The sequence below is a fragment of the Gallus gallus genome, chromosome 18 (genome assembly GCF_016699485.2).
Source record: "Gallus gallus isolate bGalGal1 chromosome 18, bGalGal1.mat.broiler.GRCg7b, whole genome shotgun sequence".
NCBI lineage: Eukaryota > Metazoa > Chordata > Aves > Galliformes > Phasianidae > Gallus > Gallus gallus.
Window position 1 is genome coordinate 11,495,670 of NC_052549.1, and position 20,498 is coordinate 11,516,167.

At 48.8% G+C, this 20,498-nt stretch overlaps 2 protein-coding genes across 8 annotated transcripts in view; one reads left to right on the plus strand and one right to left on the minus strand.

Annotated features, from left to right (window-relative positions):
• CASKIN2 (CASK interacting protein 2) overlaps positions 1–5,234 on the minus strand; it is a 32,306-nt gene extending 27,072 nt beyond the window's left edge. For 4 of the 7 annotated variants that reach the window (XM_025141783.3, XM_046902235.1, XM_046902234.1 and 1 more), the window contains exons 1-2: positions 3,397–3,646; positions 673–1,390 (exon numbers count right to left, since the gene is read on the minus strand). In XM_025141783.3, coding sequence (XP_024997551.1) covers positions 673–766 — 94 coding nt within the window. In that variant the 5' untranslated portion in view covers positions 767–1,390; positions 3,397–3,646. Of the gene's footprint in view, positions 1–672; positions 1,391–3,392; positions 3,647–3,764 lie in introns of those variants that run through there. The other 3 variants (XM_046902231.1, XM_025141784.3, XM_040649921.2) reach the window with 3 other exon arrangements.
• On the plus strand, positions 3,785–14,832 carry MCHR1 (melanin-concentrating hormone receptor 1). Its single transcript, XM_015295450.4, has 2 exons — positions 3,785–10,611; positions 13,770–14,832. The coding sequence occupies exons 1-2, from the start codon at positions 10,554–10,556 to the stop codon at positions 14,813–14,815; spliced, it is 1,104 nt and encodes a 367-aa protein (XP_015150936.2). The 5' UTR covers positions 3,785–10,553; the 3' UTR covers positions 14,816–14,832.
• The last annotated feature ends 5,666 nt before the right edge of the window (positions 14,833–20,498 follow it).

A 20,498-nucleotide genomic window follows, 5' to 3' on the forward strand; every position in this document is an offset into this window, starting at 1 on the left:
GCACTAGGTCTGCTCCTCCACCTTTTACACCCTGTTTCCAGTGTGAGCTGTCAGGTACCTTCAAGACACTAGGCCCCCCAGGACCCTCACAACACCATTGGGAGGTGGGCTCTTGGCCCAAACTCCTAGCATGGGTCGAGCTTGCTGTTTGTTTCGAGCCTGCTTGCAGCTGACCTCTCCAAGCACACATGAAAGAAATCAGCACTGCTGAAGGGTTAAACATTACCAGACTGAAATTCAGGGCTTTAAAATTGGTTCCAGTCAACTGGCTTGGATGATAATTTTTCACAAGATAAATACAAAGTAAGTAGCAATTGGTGAAGACCCTTTGTACCACATCCCAAGCAGCTTCGTGATCTCCCCTGCTATTTGTTTCCTTTTGCCCTTCACTGCTCAGTGCCCACACTTGAGGGCCCCTGGCCCTGAGCCCAAAGGGAACCTGAGTCCTGCTGGGAGGATCGTTTACAGCTCAGTCATTCATCAACACAGGCTGCATACACACCTCTAACCACAGCATAACTCTTCCATGGGAGTTCAAAGTCTGCACTAGCACCCCAGCTCAGATGCTGAATGAGCCCCACACAGAGCCCACGGCCACAGCTTGTGGCTTGGGACATGCAGTGATGTCCAGAGGAAGCAAGGAACCCAGCAGCCCTGCACCCAGATACTCACTGCTCTTGGATGCTTTGATCTTGGCCACCAGCTTCTGCACACCAGGTATGTCCCCATTCTTCACAGCCTGGATCAGATCCTGCTCTCGCCCCATTGCAGACAGGTGGGAGGAGCAGCACAGAAGGAAGAAGCCTTCAGATCCCAGTAGTTTATAAAGCCATGGAAATAAGTCTGTAAATCTGCAAAATATGCCTGGATAGGAGGTGAAATCCAGCAAGAAGAATACCTTAAAATCCCATAGGACATAAAAAAAAGAAGGAATAAGTCTCCCTGTCAGCAGCAGAAGTCCCTTCCTTCATTGGGAGCAGCAGGACCCAGATTGGGTTAGGCTGAAGAACATGCCATCAGCCAAAACGAGGAGAGTCCAGTGCTGCAGGACCAGTGCCTGGCCCCACAGAGTGCTACAAGACCAAATGAGGCAGCTCAGGGCAGGACGGCCAGCAGGGCCAGTACTGGGATGCTGCCAAACCTGCGCTGGACTCTGCAGCCAGAGGTGCTTTGCTTTGCTGCCCTTGCCAGGCTCTGCCACGCTGATGAGTCCCTAATCCTTCCCAAAGGGATTACAGGCTTGTTGCCATCTGGAAGTTATAGATCCTTCCTCTCTGGTGCTCATTAGCCCTTTTGTTTCAGCATTCCTCTTGGAAATGGTGCTGCAGCCACAATGGGAAGCCCCGCACACAGATGAGCCCTGTTGCAGGCTGGCACAGCAGCCCAGGACCTGAGGAAGGAAAGAGCAGAGTCAGCCCTCAAAGACCATTTACCTCCTGGCTGGTACAGTCATGATAGCTTTTGTATCCGCGCCGAAGAACAAATACTTTGACTATATTTAGTCCTGGCAGGACTTGGCTCATCCTTGTGTTAAAAGAAGAGGGAAGAACCTGTGGAGGAAGCCTCCTGTAGGGGAGCTGTGGATGGATATGTTGTACTGCCACTGCTCCTTCCCTGTTCCCACAGCTCACGGGGCTGTCCACACTGTACACTCCCCAGTGATCACAAATGGGGTCCAGGTCACTGCAACTTCTCCCTCTCCCCACTGCCACTGTCAGCATCCAAGTGATAGAACTGAGGAGGTCTTGCTAAAGTCCTCCAGAGGTGCTGAGACTGACTGAACCTGCCTGGCACCTTTCCCATCTGGTACAGGGACAAACCCTGGCCGTCCAAGCTACCATGAAAGCTCAGTACCCTGAGATCCAAGACACTCTTTATCGAATACATGAATGCTCTTGGGCCCAAGTGAGCACTGAGTGCAAACCAGTAGCACAACCATGCTTGGGTGAAAGCAATCAAGCCACTGTCTGAGCTGTACAGGGCATCCTGGAGAGGGTCCAGGCTCCTGCAGCCATTCATGTCTCCCAGCTCACACTTTGCCCTGTGCCTGGGTTGTCTAAACAGGGCAGTGAGAAACTTTCTCCTGGTTCAGGGCCATGTAACTGGCAGGCTGCTCTGAAGCCCCAGAGTCAAGCATGCAAGCAGGAGGGCAGGCAGCATGCATTGTACCAGCTGCTCGTCTGTCACATATCGCTCCATCACTCCAACCCAGGTTGGATGGGAACCAGTTTCAGTATCCCCCAGCCGCTGCCTAGGTCTGTTGTCTCCCTTTCCAAAGTGCTCACTCTCAGCTATTTAAATCATGCTGGGTGCTGCTACTTCTGAGCAATTGAGGTCACTGTTTTGAGGACAGAACACAAAGTAGGAGAGAGAGAGAGAGTGTGCAACAGTGGGAGAAGTCTGCTGGTTCAGGGGCAAGAGGAGAAGGGACTTCCCAGCACCTCATGAGACCCCACATCAAGCACAGCGTTGCTCACCCCACCCACTGCAATACTGGGAGCTGCAGCCGCCTGCAAGCGCAGATCCCCAGCACCAGGCTCCCCTTGCTCCAGCCCTTCCCCAGGCACAGCCGCAGAGACAATGCTCCCATGCAGGTGTAACTCCTGGGACAAGACAATGCCCAAGTAACCATACCAGGCTGAGGATTTATCCTCTTGTTGTCATTCCCTGAGACTCTGGGTTTGCCAACTGAGGACCCCTCAGTGCAAGGCTGCCTGGGAGTTAAGTGCCTGATGCCAAAGCTCATGCACACGTAGGTTGGATATCACATCTCTGTACCACAGAGCACCCACACCAGCTTGCCTAGAGTACAACCAAGTTTCAACTACTGGACTCATAACACCCTGCCACAAACAAATTGCTTCCCAAAGCCTTCTGCAACCCTCTGTCTTCAAAACTATTTATTTCATTTCATTCAGTGCACTGCATCCAACTCGACACCCCTCTGCAAGCACAAGATACAAATACAAGACCGTTGAGGATATTTACACATTTATTATCCATACAGCTTCACCTAGAAAACAGCCCCACGCTGCTGCCTACCTCTCCTGAAGCACATGAGACTCAACAAACAACTCTGAAGTATCGAGAGCTCCGAATACCGATCTCCACCTATTCAGCCTCCCAAGAAAAGAGCAGCAACAAAGACAAGACTCGAAGAAGGCACAAAGCTGGAAAAGCAGTAGCAAACATCCCTCCCACCGGAGCAAAGCGAGGCTTCATCCCACAAATCCACCCGGAGATTCGAAGTACCTGAAACAGTCCTACAGCCGCGGGAAAAGAAAGGAGAGAAGGAAAACAACCACCAAACAATTTACGTAAGTGGAGAAGGAAAGATGCTAAGGAAGAGTAGGCAAAGGAAGTCGGTCTGGAGGAGTGGGGGAGAACCTCACCTACCTCAGGAAGCCCCGCGGGGTCCCGCTCCGCCTCCCACCACAGCGCTGTAATCCAGCGGTGCTCCGAGGGAGCTCCGCTCCACTTCAGGCGAACCGCCCCGAGTTCTGCGCGCTCCGCGTCCCGAGCGAAGAGGCTCCGCAGACCCACTCACAGCCCGCCAAGCCGCACCGCCTAGATGGGCCGGGCCGAACCGAACCAAGAAAACACGCTGCTGGCCCCAGGCAGTCGCTTCTCCGCTCGCACGGCACTCAACCAGGTCCCGTTCGGGCTGACCCCGTCCCCGCAGGAAATCCCTCCCCGGGCCGGCCTGATTGGAAAAAACCGGCGGTTTGTGCGGGCTGGGCAGGGCCAGGCTGGCTGTCACTCACCGTGATGCGCCGCCAGATTTGGGCAGGGGAAGGGCGGGGAGCTCTGAAGCTCGGCTCCTCGGTCCCGCTCTGCGCTCCCCACCCCGGCTCTGCCAGCTCGGCTGCCGAGAAGAGGCGGCTCCGAGCTCAGCGCTGTGGTTCTGAAGGCTGCTGGATCCTTCCAAGTCGGAAGCCCGCAGCCCCTCATCCCAGCCCCGCATTCATCCCGCTTTCCACTCTCTTCGCTCTTCCAAATCGCCCCCTTTTCTCCCAGCCCTCAGCAGAAAGAGCAGAGCAGAACCGAGCGCTCCCGCACAGGCACTGTTCTCTTGAAACGAGAGCGTCTAATAAAGCCGGACAGCTTTTGCCGCATGATACCACAGGATTACCAGCATCTGATCAGCTTAAAAACACACAGAGGCTTTAATTTTATTCACTAAGTGCTTAGCCCACAGCTCAAGGGGAGGTGCAGACATTTCTTAGGCCCAAACGCAACCCCAAAAGAGGGTTCCTTGAGCAGTCCCACTTGGGGGAGGGCAGAGGGTGAATCCTCACCAGGAGGAGCTGATGCTTCCAGAAACACCCTGCCTTGTAAGTTCAGGAATAAAGAGATCATTATACACATCTAATTATAAATGTCAACATTTTACAGCTTCTGTGTTGAAGCATGAAGCCCTAAGTAGCCCTGCTAGGAAGCACTGGGAAGTAAAAGGTCTTGTTATTCCTTCATTGAGTTTTGTCAGAGCTTGTAAAGCACATTGACATTTATAATAATCCCCTAAATTTATGTAGCGCCTTTTGTCCTTTTAAGGATCTTAATTAAGCTTTGCAGCTCCCTGAGCACAGACTGAACCTGCTTTTCAAAGAGTAGCCTAGACCCTGCTTTGTATAAAACAGGTCCCCCATCACTGCTTTGTGCAGGATAGGACTTCACCCCTCTGTAGCACAGTTACACCACGTGTGTTCCATGGGTATTCCTAGCCAAAGGTTCAGCAACACACACGTAATTAAAGCTGTGTCATTTAGGCTTTAATCTCTGCAGTCATACACACCCTTTGAGTAGGGGGTGCCACAGGGAAGTTCACCCCCGTTTCCTGGATATCCACAGCCTTTGAACACAAAATCGCATATGGGCACACCTAACCCTGCAATCTAAACCCCGCACTTCCGTGTTCCAGCCCTGGCAGCAGACAAGCAGATGAGAATTGCCTCAGCAGTCTGGATTTCCTATGGTGTATCTCACAGCTTTCATTTAACTCTTGGGGGGTTAAACAGCTCTTCAGTGATCCACAGCACAGAGACCTCCCAAGGGCTGCAGCCCTCCCTGCCTTGCAAGGGTGACAGAGCCCTGCCATAACACTCATTTCTGCCTGTCCACAGACCAGAGATGAGACGATTGAACTGCCACTACAGAAGAAAAAAAGTCTTCCATAATGTGTTGCTATTTCTCTGCCCAGGAGCGAGTTGTATTTTAAGAGAAGCTTCTGGGTCGAGGGCAGCCCCAGGAGAGTGGCTAAGAGCCCGGCCCTGCTCTTCGACCCCGCCCCCGTTGCGGAACGCGCGCCAGCAGCACCGCGCCGCGGCCTCACGGGGCAGATTCGCGCCCGGTGGCTGCTGCCCGGGCCGAGCTTCTTTCGGCCAGCGAGGACCCTCCTCCTCGGGGCGATGTTGCCATCTAGAGGCCCACGCTACAATGATCGTCTTGTTGCACGCTGTTGGGAAGGCTTTTTTTTTTTTTTAATAATTCAAGGCAGCACGTAAAAGCAGCATTTTGAGGTAGTAACTGAGCAGGAGGAGCATGTATCATGCTCCTCCGGTTGGGATGTTTGACTTAAAATGTCAGTGCACGATGCTCTGCCATCTCCCCCCAGCCCATGGCTTCAACAGCTGAATAGTGACTGGAGCTCAGTGGTTCTTTTCACAGAACCAGCAGCTGTTCAACTCCCTCCCCCCCCCCCCCCCCCCCCCCCCCGAGATTTACCTTAACATTTCCCCTTCTCCATCACCAAAACAAAACACTGCAGATCCTGCCAAAGAGAGAAGGGGTCCCACTGGCACAAGTGACACACTCAAAAGCATCTGCAGCTTCAGATGAGGCCACGATGGACTCAGATGTTTAAACTGAAGATACAGAGGATCCCACTCCCACCTCTCATCTGCAAAAATCCAACTTAGAAAGCAGCAGCAGCCCCACCCATAGAGGAGCCAGCAGTAGGGCCACAGAGGCCCAGACCAGACATCTGAAACATTTTAAGTATGTTTTGAACCAGCTGGACAGTGTTGTACTACTCCCACTCCCTGCTCAGCTGCAGCTCAAGGTCTTCTGTTTGCTGCAGCAGTCCCACACAGTATCACTGTTGGCAGGCATTGCTGCTTTCCCCAGACGAGCACAGACACTGCTGCCAGGATACCTGGTGGAAGTGAGGCAGTAATTGCCTTTCACAGGGCTGGTAGTGATAGACAGTGGCATAAACCACAGCTAGAGTCAGCATCTACTTGGCAAACAGGACTTAGAAAGGATTCAGGAAGTTCTTACAGCAAAGAAGCCTCTTCATACACACAACCACAGATAACAAGCCCTTGTTCCTCCTTCAAGTTCAGCTCTCCCTCTGTGTCACTCTGCTGGACACCAGCATGCATCACATAAAAAGCAGCTCTACAGCCTTGTTCCAAATATGAGCTGGAAGCTACAGCCCACACCTTTCTGTGCCCACCACAGCAATCCCTTCCCTTCCCTGGTGGGAACTCAGGCAGGAGCAGCCTTTATATGTGCCAGCACTCAGCTGCCACTGGCCTCACCTTTCCATGGCACACACTGGTGCTGCTCCCGTTCCTCTCCCCTTTCTGTCCACCCACTTTCCTCCTCCTTCAAAAACTGTCCGCGCCAGCTACTACCTCTTTCTGTTTCCGTGCCTTTCCTCTTCTGTCTCCTCCTCTCAGGAAATTAAAGATAATACCCCTTCCCCCCCCCCCCCCCCGCCTGAGTCCCTGTTTAACATTCACAGCATGCGCTTGCACTGATTCAAAATGGGATTTCAACAGCTTTCTGTTGCTTTGATGTCAGTTGGGCTTTGCACTTAAGGCAGAGGGGGAAATAAACTCTCCATTACCAAACCTCCTGGGTGCTGTCATTCTGGACATGAACATCAGGCACATTTACCTTCACAGAGCAGATTCTCTTCTAGGACCAACCCCACTCTGCAGTGCCAGCCATGTGCAGTCCCTGTGGGCATTATTCCCTGAAAACAGCTGATATCCATTCCAACTGTTATCAGCCAACACTGTGGAGTCTAAACAGCTCCCATCAGGAGGGAGGTGCAATTCATCATAAGAAAACACAACTTTGATGTCAGTGAAAATTGCAGGTTACAGCTGCCATGCAGCAGTGTGTGCAGGCCACTGGCACCACTTCAATAGAGATCAGTGCTTGGGACTCCTACTGGGAATACCTTGACTTGCTCTAGGATGAGTGAGTGCTCTGGGATGGCCAAGATAAAAAAAAATGTCCTCTGTAGCATGTCACTTATGCTAAGCACAGTCATAGAAACAGGCACTCGCCTCTGCATCTCCCTGTGGAGGGCACAGGCTTAAGGTTGTTTTATTATTATTTTATTACCCAGTACCTCCTGCTAATCCCAGAACCAAGCATTTGTTTGAAGTAGATGTCTGTAACAAGCTCTTCAAGCTCACATCATCCCCAACAGTCTTGCTCTGCCTCCAAGACATCATTCCTTGAGTCCAGTGATATCCAAACTAGCCCAGAGCACTCTTGAGAGCTGGGCAAGATCTCACTTCTCTCTCCCACTCTGATTTTACAGCAGAATTAAAGAACCTTTTACACAGGATACTGCATAGCCATGACCAGGGCTGGCATCTGAAGACAGATCCTGCTCACACAGGACCACCTAGTCCTGGAGTCTACAGGGGATCACAAGTGGTGTTTTCTGCCATGTGTCAGACCTGGTGCTCCACCTCCATTCCCATATGAGCTTCGCCACACAGACAATTGAGTTTCCTCTGTGTAACACAAAGTCTGGAGACAATTGAGTTTCCTCTGTGTAACACAAAGTCTGGAGACTGTAGATGTTTGGGTGCACCTGGAACCTTCGCACCAGCTTCCACTAACTGTTTGGGAGAGCAGCTCTGCAACAAATACAGTTCAGCTGTTGCTGAGATGTGCTCCCCAGCCCTGTCCATGGGGAGGGAGCATGACACATGCTTACAAAGTAGAACAGCAGCCATCCAAACTCTCCCCACGATCTAGCAACTGTAACCTCTGTTACCCGCACCATGTCACCCTGCTGCAGCTCCAGCTGGAGGCTGCCTTAAGCCAGGACCTTGGGCATTCTCCATGATATGCCTCTGCTAACAGCATAGTGTCTAATCCATTTTGCCTAGTGCATGCACACAGACTTGATTAATGTCTGAGATGAGCTCCATCCATCATCAGGGAGTAAAGGAGATTAGCTCCACAGCACTGCCTCACATTGATCCCATTCTCCAGGCCTCTTGATTAATAGCAAGGCCACCTTATCTGGCAGGCCAGGAAACATGAATATCCAGGCTGACATGAGATGAAGGGAAGCTCAGGCACTTGGGCTGCTACTTGTCACTAGAGCCATACTGGCAAGGCCCAGCCAGCCCTGTGACCTGTTCTCCCCGTCCCCAGTATTCCACGTCTCTGCACCCTCTGCCCCTCCCTGCCAGCCATCCTCTGCCTTGTGGGCAGGCAGCAGGGAGAGCAACCACCAGGTCACTGATGCATCACTGCAGGAATGCAGAGTAGAAGGCTAAAGTTGGGGACTATTTCCCCCTGCAGGCAGCAGGGCAGACATCACTCTCGATCAGCAGAGGGAATTCAGAAAAGCCCATTTGGAGGCCTGATGTAACACAGACAAATACCCTGCCCAGGGCTGCAGCTAACCAGCAATGCCTGCTCAGACAGCCTCTTCCTGGGAGGATGCTCTCCTGAAGTGGATGCAGCCCATTAGCAGTGCCATCTGGACAGGCTCCAGCCCCTGCCCCTGGCTTGCTGCTGACATTTCATTAATAACTTACTCCTTCCAGCTCCTGTCTCCTCAGCTTCTGCTGTGATCAGCTGGGCTGTAGTTTTGCTGCCCTGGGTTTTTTCCAAGCAGAAATTATTTCTCATTTCTTTTAACAATCAGGACACAGAGAAAGAGACAGAGGAAGGAATTTCCAGGAGATGAAAGTGCAGGATTAAGGACACTGCTTTCACTTTGTTATCTCTCCAGAGCAGTTAAGTATATTCATTTCAGGAGAAAGCTTTAACTAACTACATTTTTCTGACAGGAAAGGAACCTGCATCTAGAGATAGCTCCTGTTTCTTGAGTCTACTAAAAGCTCTAGCTGCAATTGCATTGCAAAATGAACAGAGATTCATATGCATGCACTCTTACACAAAACATCTCAAATCGCTTTACAAAGGCTCTGTCATTCCAGTCTGGCAAATAAGGCACAGAATTAAAAAGCAGACATAAGCAAGGCTACTGTACATGCTGCCAGTAGTAAGAGGATTTGAGTGCCCCAAACTACAATGGCTCAAGATATGGGAATGGGCCTTTGCATGGAGGCTTAACCCAGAGCAAGAGACAGCAGAAATATCTCCAGTGCCTTCCAGAAGAATTGCCTTGCTCACGCACCAGGAAAATCAAGAGTAGAGGAGAGAAAAAGGCCTCATGGCAAGCTGGGACATTTAGAAAGTATCACACTGATGCATCCACATTCTCACTACCACCACAAAACCTTTCAGGAACTGAGTCAATCAAAAATAACATTTTGGGTTGATTTTTATCCAGATGAACTTTCTCCAAGTATTTCAAGTAAACCAGCAAAATGGCCTACTTCTGATTTGTTTAATCCTTCTGTTGAAATCTGCGTCATGTTTGAAAGACAGAACCACCTCAAGAAAGCATCCTGTTCCACACAATGGGACATGGTACCTGACCTGCCCACTCTTGCCCCCTGTGCTCCAACCTTATTCCTTCCTGCAGCTCAGCTTTCTGTGGAGACCTGCACACAAAAGGCCAAAAATCCATAATGGTTTCCAGAGGAAGTCTTACTTCATATTATCTATAGCAGTAACTTCTGCAACAGAAATGTCTCACATGGCCCCTCTGAGAATCCCATTTGCCTTTTGTAAAGCCATGCTAAACAGGTAGCTCATAGCAAACCCATGCACGTCCTTCTCCTGTCTTTACACCTAATAAACTCCCAGCTGATAAACAAGTACTTACTGCTGCTGCTGAATGTATGCCTCTGCTCTTAGCCCTGTGGTTGTTAACATTAAGTGGCTTACAATTATTGTATTCATAAGCAGTCATCATTTTACTTTATCATTATCTTTTTAAAAGGTTCCCACCTCTTCTACTGCTTGCAACATGCCAGACATGTCTGTGCTCAGCACAGAGCACATATAGCTGATCTACCAAGCACAGCTGTCTGTCAGGGGGTCTGGGGAAAGTGACGATAAGGCATGCTGGCTGCAACTCCATGGAGGCAGTGCCCCTCCGCTCCCTTTCTCCCAGCATCCCCTCCCACCCGATAGCAACAGAGGGATGCTTTCAGCCGAAGTGGCAGCCTGAGTCAGCTGCTCCTTGATGTCAGAACCTGCTTCGAGCTTGGCAGTGGTGGAGCCGGCAAGCAGAGCACAGCCGAGCCTCAGACTCCGCTGCTGCCTCCCACACCTTGCTCAGCCCCGGCTGATGGACCCAACCCATCACCGCCACGGATCCCTGGAGGCAACTTGGCCAACTTTGAGAAGCACCCCCGCCCCCGAGGCTAATTGCCATGGCTCCCATCAACTCTTTGCACAATTTCTCCACGTCGGAGGCTCGGAACGGCTCAGGTGAGCTGGGCTGCGGGGCGCTTTGCTGGGGACTGACTGGCCGGGGGGCCCAAAGGGCAGGGGCCAGGAGCAAGAGCGCAGCCCTAGCGCTCCCGGTGGCCTATCTGCTATGCCTTCAGCACCCCCGGGCGGACAGCTCCGAGCCCCACCACGGGACGTTCCTGGGAGACGCAGCGCCCGAGCTCCGCCGACAGCGGGGCCAAAAGGGAAGTGGGTTGCGAGGAGCAGCCCCTGGGGTCTTAGTCCTGAGGATGGAGAGAAACGCACCCTGGCAGATGGGGTGGAGAGCAAGACAAATAATGTAAAACGTCACTGGGGGGGGCCTCTGTCCTTCCTGCCCCAGTCTGCTGCTGTCTGCATGTTATCAGTGTTGTCAGACCAATTGTTTAGGGGCAGAAAGGCTGGTTCTCAAGAGTGCAACAGAAGTGTTTAACAAATGATTTTTGATGCTCAACATCTCCCATATTGCATAAAAGCATGTTTTAGGTGCTACCTTCTGAGATGCAATAAAGATGTAGACTGCTGTGCATTCAGGCATGATTAAGACTACAATCCAAGCTGGTTCTCACTGAGTTCACAGTGCAGCCCCCTTTACGACTTTTCAGGAGTAACGGGGCAGCCACAGATCTGCAAGCAAGGACAAATCAATGCCTAGAAGTAGCTCTTTCTGTATACAAGTACAGCCACTAAGGTTTGCACAAAATCCTCATTGAAAAATCAGATTCAACCATTTCTAAAACCTCCATGTTTTTTTTTTTTTAAATAAGGGATAACTTTTGAGAATTTGGTAGTCATACACTTCTAACTCCATTCCATAAAACACACGTGAACTCCAGTTTCCAGCTAATAACACTTGTACCTCCTGCTTGTACAAATAGCAACATCAGGCAAGATGCTACAGCACTATACAAACCACACCTCACACAAAGCCTTTGGGCTTGTACACACTTCAAAGGCCAGCTGACCTCATTCAAAACATTACAAGGGTCACCATGAGCACTCTATTGATTACACTGCAGAAAAAGGATGTTTTGTTCCAATTTGCAGCTAAACAAGCAGCTTTTACACTTCAACCATATAATCCATTTCCTATGCAATAGTAACAAAGTTTGGGGCTAAAAGAATGGAGAGCACAGCTCATAACAGCTACACACAGAACAGCAGGACCACAGGCGTTTTCCAGTCTCTAATCTTCCATCCTCCAGCATTAAGGTGGTGTGAAATCTATTCGAAGGCTCAGGAAATACACAAGCTGGATGCTGGAGACTAAGTATCATATCTCAAGTAAGGATGCTGATAACACTACTTTATCTAGCTACAGCCACTTAAATTAAGCAATTCCTTGCATCGAAGAGCAGACAGGAAGAACAGGGACTATTAAAGCTCCTATATGGCCGTGAGGAGGCTTACTGCCTTACTGACCAGATCTGCTTCTCCTCTGTACCTGCACCTGAGGCCCCTGGCAGTTCTGCTTTGTTCCTTGCTACCTGTTTTACCATCTGCATAAAAGCTTCCAGATAAAGTGACACAGCCCCCACGTTACTGGTTTCTGGCCTTGCTTATGCCTAAGCTGACTGCATCCTACTACCAGAAAAAGACAACAGCAACTCACACCATAATCCTGGAAGGACAGAGGTAGTACACATTGGTGACACACAACTCTCCAGCTATTGGCCAGGCCAACAACACAGCTTCAGTTATCTTGCCAGTTCTGTGAAGCTTCTCAGTGACACTAAATTAAATCTGCATACATTTCTATCAAGATTTCTAGATGTTAGTCAGCATATACCATCTGGCAAACAGACACCACTTTGGCTGAGAATGTTTTGTGATTATCTGTCACTTAATCTCATTTACAGTATTTCTCAGTTATGCAGGAGGAGACAACATCCCTTATTCTACAGGAGTAGGCTGAGAAGACCAGTAGTTAAGCAACTGAAAAGCATTTCCAATCAGTATCATTCTGAATAATCCGCAACTCAGTGAAAGATACACACAATCTACGCTTAGGAGCTGTTAGGCATATCCAAAATACCCAAAATACACATGCACACAAAAAAAAAAAAAGGTCCCATGGGAAAAGAGTAATGAGATGAAACAAGCTGAGAAGGGTGATTTAAGAGTCTATCACACAGTGCACATGAAATTTTCAGAATGCCTTAGACAGAACCCAATGTGCCCAAGAGCAGAAATTTCTGTTGTTTGACACTGCAGGATTGTGGCTTCAAAATGTGATTTTAAACTCTGGATAGTGACAAGGAGAACATGAATTTGATTCTGTTCAGGCCCCTCACTTCAAAGTATCACTGACAATAAGCCATCAGGCAACAATTTTGCCTTGGAAATTTACCTGCACCTAGGAGCCAGAGAGCAGCTTTAAGTCACACTTTTGCTTCTTCTAGGTGCAAAAGGAAGGACTACACTGAAACACTCCAAACCCTGCCTGTTCCACACACTGGGATTTCTTCTACACTGAAACTACAGAAAGTAACAGAGGCAGGAAAGGGAGACAGGAAACAGATGTGCTCTGGCCTGATCCTGACAGAGCTAGGACATGCCAGGGTAGAGTCACAGATCCCACAGTGTAGATAAGCATTAGTTATGTCCTAGCACGGTCAGTGAACTTTGTCTCATACTGAACAATAGATAAACTACCCAGCAGACAAGCTGAAGTTGTCAAACATCAGCTTTGGTGTTGAATATCTTGGGGGTTTGGCACCCATAGGTGTTTGCTTCTCTGATGTGCAAAGATGCCTCACCCACTCCTTCAAAAAAAAAGGCTGGACACCCAATATCCTCACAGAGGAGCATTACTATTAATTCCCTGTCAGACAATTGCAAGAACAGAAGAATAACAGCTTGATGTTAGCCCCAACAAGACCTAGGGAGTTTGAGAACATGATAGAAGAATTTCTGGAGAGATGAAGGATGCCTACACAGCCAAAAAGATTTAGGGTGGGGTGTGGGGGAGTTACATGCACTGCACAGCAGAGGAGGAGGTGTCACATTCCCAGCTAAGCCTCTCCAAGTGCAGCAGAGGGTCTGAAACATTGCTCCAAACCACATCTTTGGGAGGGATCCAGGTGCAAGATAGGGCAAGCACACATACCAACAGACTGTTTCTGGATTGCACTGAGGATTTTGGTTTGTTTTGGCAGTAGCAGAGAAGCCAGCACCATACACCAATGTGATCATGCCCAGTCTCTTCAGCATCATCTGTTTCCTGGGCGTTGTGGGGAACCTCATTGTCATTTACACTATTGTCAAGAAGAAGAAGCTGAAGCGCAACCAGACCGTGCCTGACATTTTCATCTTCAGCCTTTCCATCGTGGATCTCCTCTTCCTCTTGGGCATGCCCTTCCTCATCCACCAGCTCCTAGGCAATGGCTCATGGTACTTCGGAGCTACCCTGTGCACCATCATCACTGCCCTGGACAACAACAGTCAGATCACCAGCACCAACATTCTTACAGTGATGACTCTGGACCGTTACCTGGCAACTGTCTATCCTCTAAAATCCACCTATGTCCGGACCCCATGTGTTGCAGCTCTAGTTATCTGTTTGGTGTGGCTTCTCTCCTTCCTGACTGTCATTCCTGTGTGGATGTATGCAGGTCTTATGCCTCTGGCAGATGGGACTGTTCGCTGTGCTCTGTTGCTTCCCAACCCAGAGACCGATATCTACTGGTTCACTCTCTACCAGTTCATGCTAGCATTTGCCATGCCACTGATTGTGATCTGTGTGGTCTACTTCAAGATCCTGCAGCACATAACCACCACTGTGGTCCCACTGCCCCAAAGGAGCCTCCAGGTTCGTACCAAGAAAGTCACCCGCATGGCAGTTGCCATCTGCTCTGCCTTTTTCATTTGCTGGGCTCCCTTCTACATCCTCCAGCTGGTTCACCTTGGCATTGATACCCCATCCATGGCTTTCTTTTATGCCTACAACTTTGCCATTAGCTTGGGCTATGCCAACAGCTGCTTCAGCCCCTTTCTCTACATCGCCCTCAGTGAGACCTTCAAGCGCCAATTCTCAGTAGCCATCCACCCCTCAAAAGTGCCATGTCACAACAGCAGCTCTGCCAACAACAACAGCATGACAAATGCCAGCATATGCCTAAAACTGGCTTCAGATTCCACTCAGCAGACTCCGCTTCCAGAGGACTCTTCACACTCACTGCCTGCAACTGCTGCTGTTCACTAGGTGACACTGAAGTCATCACAGCAGAAAGCCTTCTGATGTGCAAATCTGTGGAGGAGCAGCAGCCTCAGGCAGCTCTTTGTGAAGCTACAGACTGCTGGCTTTCACGTTCAAGAGGCCAAGTGCTCAGGTCTGCTGCTTGGCATTCTGGACCAGCAACAGCTGCTTCCTTTCCTGTTTAGCAACCAAGATATTTTCAAGAGCTGCATAAATTTGATGCTAATCCTAAATATTTCAAGTAAAATCAGGCAGATAGCACTTGTACTGCTTCAAGAAACTGCAAACAATTCTTGGAAGTACTGCTGTTAACACCAGATGTGTTGCTTATCATACTGATGAGCCTATTTTCACACCACCAGTTTCTCATGCTGCTCTTGTGTCTTGCAGTCTACATGGACATTGGGAAACCCCTGGAAAGGGGCTTTAACATGACTAAAAAGCATGCAGTGTGCAGAAATCTGTAAAGCATGAGGATGGGAAAAGGCAGCTCAGGAAGCAGAGTTGCTTACACAACTTATTCAAAATAACAAATGCTTTACAAACTTAAAGGAAAGTTAGATGCCTATTCTGCATGCAAGGCTTTAACAGTCAGACATTAGGAAATAACTTTACTCATTACAAAGACTAGGAAGAAGACAGCACAGATCAGCTAAAGGCAGGAGATTACACTGAGACCGCACAGGACTCCTCCCACGGGATAGTGCAGGTATAAACACTTTGTCAAACACAAAGGAACAGTTTGTTGTAGATTAATTTCATGTAAAGGGGCACAAAAAAATATCACATACCACAGAATTACATTACTACACTTATGGTTTCATGCTGCCAGTCACCAACAATATAACCACAACAGAAATTCACTCTTATTCATCTGGACTGTTACCTGCACAGGACTTTCTAAGCTTACAGGTGTACCTAATGTACACTCATGAAACTTGCACATATTTAAGTGCAGCTAATACTTCATTCCACACACCAGAGTACAGCAATTCACTCACCTCTAGTGATCACAGCAGGCTGGTGTGCAACACTAGCACTTTTGTCATCAGACGCAGAGAGATGATTTTTGAATTAATGAACGTTTGTTAAAAGGAGCTGTGTTCTTCCATTCCAGACTCTGCCCACCTCAGACGCACATCCACACCTGTGACTGTGTGTTATTTTTGTTGGTTTTCCACCTTCTTCTCCTGGACTGTAAAGCCAGATAGACACATACAGAGCTTGCAGACTACGATTTTTAAAATCTTTGCCCCATCTTAAATGCCAGGAATTTTCACCTGTGTTGGTTTTCATGGGACTTTCTTTGGTCAATATTCTGCCTGAAGAGAGCAAAGGTCAAGGAATACAAGTTCATGCCGATGCAGACTTGCTCTCAAGACTAGTTAAACTGTTGTGTTAACTTTCTCCTACATAGCAGCCAAAGGGATGACTGAGACTTTTTTGCTGTACAAGGTGGTAAAGGTTGGGCATCCTCTCCCCCCCCCCCCCCCGCCCCCCCCCCCCCCCCCCGAATACCAGCAATGAGGAAAGTATGAGGGAAGGGAAAAAGGGTTTCATTGTCTGAGCTCTCAAAGCAGCACATTAAAGATGTTACCTTGTTTACATTAAAGGTGTTTATGACTCAACCAGTCTATTCTCACCTTAAATGAGTCAGTCTGACCTGGTGTGGTCAAGCCTCATGCTCAAAATCGGTGGGACACAGTGGGCTAATCAAGAAGGGAGACCAAGACCAGCTGGTGCAGTGCAGGGAAAGGTCTTTGTGGGGAAGGCCTTTTCCAGACCTCATCATATGGAAGTCAAGGCACAACACACTGTCACCTTCCCAGGGTGAAATCCTCACATAGATAAGATCTGACACCAGATAAGCGTGACCCAAGAGGATGGGGGGTTAATCACTGGGATTTTCTTCACATTTATGAGGGCGGACAAAAGCCCTTCCAACTGAAGAGCTGCCAGCATTCAAGTTGCTCTAATAGCAGGTCTCTGCCTAGGTTGTGGATTACAAGCCAAAACATCCCAAACAGACACAAGATCCCACCATTACCATCCCCTCATACAAGGGCCACCTTTAAGGGCTCAAACCCACCAAGCCTGGCCACATCCAGTCCCAGCTCTCCTGGCAATCTGCCCCAGTACTCAGCACCACTGCAAGCCAGAAATTTCTCCCTGATTCCATTTTGGCATGGTTGGCACCAAAAACCCTGTATTTTAAAGCAGATTCTATTAACTCAGAGTCTATCATTGTTCTGATATGTATCCAGATTTATGCCTTTGTCCACTCTTCTGTTCATATTTGTTATGCAACACCTCCTGCCCCTGTCCCAGTGCCTTTGTTGCTAATTGCAGAGACAGAAAACAAAGCACTGCTCTACTTAATAGAAAAAAAAAACAAAACAAAACACAGCTCCTCATGTAGATAGGCAGCCTGAAGGGCTGCTGCAGTCAGTGTGAAAAGCATGGTGAGAAAAGCACAGAAATCATGCAGTATGTTTTCCTGCAGTCCCACCTCTCATATGGAGCCCTCTGTCTCCTTTGCTTGACAGGAACTAAAGGAAATCCATCCAACTAAGCAGCTAGGAGCACAAAAAAAAGACCAAATCCAAATAAATCCACTACAATACATGGTGAAAAGAACCCATTCAGACTAGTTGCTTGGTTTGAGAGCCTGCCATGCTGGATGAGATATATTTCCTTGTCTCTTTTCACCAACACTTTCCCTGTGTGTTTACTAGCTACCACATCAGACAGCAAGATGACAGACGGGTTTATTCTCCCCCACTCCTGTTCTTCTCCTTGTCCTTTGAGGTGTGACTGAAACCCATGTCACAGCTGTGCTCTTGATCAATTCCCAGAAGGGGCATACTGCCCAGTTTATTTACTTCTACTTCCTGAGCTATCAACAGATATCAACTTTGGCTGTGCTTGCAGGGTTCACTCCCTGGCTCAACCTCATCAGTTACCCTGTTTTCACTATCCTCATTCCCACTTTCAAACTGTGGACATACAGCAATAAAATCTAATCCTGCCTGCCCTGCTGTTGCAGCCCTAAGGGAAAGGTAGAATTGAGGCCCTAAAGCCCTGCCAGGTACCAGGTTAGTGACATCCTTCCCCAAAAACTGATCCCCACCTGAAGCTTCTGTACAGCTAACCCTGCCCACAGTGGCTGGGTAACCACGATGGAGAGCAGGCATGTACTGCCAAGCAGGGAGGGGTGATTCACCCGCCCTCAGGATAGAGTTGGAAACTGACTAATAGTGTTTTACCGATCCTCCCTGGTTGCTAACTGAACAAACTTCATTCAACAGACTCACTGGTAGGAGACAAGCCACATAACAAGTTCAGATTGTTCCCAGTCCACTTGTTTCACGTTACTTCTACCCGATGCTGGGGCCACACAGAAACACTGTTTTTTGCTCACCTCCACGGGAGCAAAGCAATGCATCTCTCCACTCACACTCCTCCTTACAGCCTTTCTGCCGCATGGCCAGGGAGGAGACATAGTGCAGGGAAGGGGTAGCACACAGAGGAGTCACCAACTGATAAGGGGTTCTCATCTGGAGCCTCCATTTCTAACTGGGGAGGTGGAAGTCCTTTGGTGCTCCCAGGTCACATAAGGCAATTGGAAGCATCTTAACAGATATCTATGCTCCACTGACAGGAAAACCTTTGAAAAGAGATGTAGACCCTTCATTACAGGAGAGTGATAGAGATTACACCTGCTATTAAACTTTGTGCTGTAATGCTGTAGCACAACAGAAAACACAGCAACAATAGCAGAACAGCAAAGTCTTAGGCTGCAGCAAGTAAGGATAAGCTCAAGTGCAGCAACTGTGAATGCAGACACAGAAGAAAAAAGCTGCTTACCTTCAGAAGGCCTCAGGTATGCACAGATTTCCAGCAAAATGCCCTTACTTCCACTGCCAACCCTTAAATGAGGTTTGGAAAGGGGTGGATCCTGGCTCCACCCCTTCCAGTCACTCAGGTACATTGCACACATCTGAGCTCCTCTGGGTTGGCCCTGCCTTCCCACCGGGTGCTCAATGACTGTTTCAGGCCCTGACTTAGCATTTCCACTACACATGCCAAAGTCTCAGCTCTGGTGTTTGAAGGAAGCTGAAGTACCTCATGAGGTTTACTGGGTTTCAGTAACCACTAGGGACCAAGCACAGCTCTTGCAGCTCCAGATCAGAGGCACCTGCCAACTGCTGTTATGATACTCGGTGCCACCAGAATGACGAAGAGCAGCAGGATACGAACTATCCTCCAAAGTAGCCAGAAGCTCTCCCCAGCTGCTTCACTGCTAGACAAGCATGCACAGCAGTCCCCAGCATGGGAGCAGGCTATTACCTTATGTCGATATTAAATAGCAACATTATGGGGGTGGTGAGCAGCTTGGTTATTTGGAAAAAAATAATACAGGACAGTCCTTGAATGTGTGGCAGGACCTGATGCATGCAATACTCATTGGTGCACCAGGGCTACTGTACGTAGGTGAACTTCGCAACATACTTCTAGCAAGTGCTTTAACATCCACTGCTGACATATTTTTAGGTGACTAAAAGATATTCTTGTCAGGCAAAAAATTACTCTACCTGCCGGTAGAAAGACTTATCAGAGAATAAGAAGCAGGTAACTGGCTTGGCAGTGTCCCTATACCCATATCTGACTAGCAGGAAAATAACAGCCCTTGGGCACTGAGTGTGTTTTTCTACAACACAGCCCCTTCAGTGCAGAAAGTTAGAGCCTTTTCCAGAGAAATTTAAACCTCTCTATTTTAAGGAAAAACCGAATTAAACAAAGGGGCAACAGACTGGAAGTTGAAAGGAAAAGTATGTGGTGTTCTTGAGTTATGCAAAAATCAGGTAGTCTGGCTATCCTCCAAAAAGCAACTTTTTCGGTAAAGTAGGGAGAAAAGGTGCATCTGCTGCACATCCTGCTGCTCCTTGAGATATACAAAGTACTTGTCCCCTGCACTGTGCCTCTGCGTGCTGTAAAGAGGCAATGCTGGCCAGCACTGTGTGTCCTCCCTGCAGGACTGAGGGTCAGTTCACAAGGAAGGAAAGGAGTAAGTAATCAGGAAGGAAGCAAAAATGAAAATCATTCACTGGAAAATAGAGCAGAATGTTTTTTGCATTTGTTTGTCTACGCTGGCATTTTGTCAAAGGGGCTATTACTGAGAAACTGCAATAGGAAGCTGAGATGTTGGTGAGGAAAAAGCTGTATTTTTCCTATTTGGTGATAAACGAAGTCTTATGAGCTATCTCGCAACAACAAGAGACAAACTTGAGGTGAAATCTGAACTTTTGGTGCATTTTCCCATCAAATCAGTTCATATCTCCTAAGCAGTAAATCCAGCCTTGCCATCAGCCAGACAAGCTTGCAGTGTGCTGAGGTTTCCTATTTTCCACTGCAACTGGACCACAGCATACTCTGCACTGCCCTACACAATGGCACCTCAACAGCCTCTGCTGGAGGCCCAACCAGAAGAAATAGTGATACCTGCTGCAGAGAGAAACTGCCTTCCCCAGCACTGAGGCTGCTTCTCCAGCTGCTGCAGCGTAAAACCTTCCTGGATGAGCCTATGAAGAGGGGAGATTAAAGAGCTCAGAAAATCTGCTGGCAGATTTGAAATGAATCAGTGGGCAGGAGAAGCTTAATTACACCAGCTCAGCCACTATTTCACTGC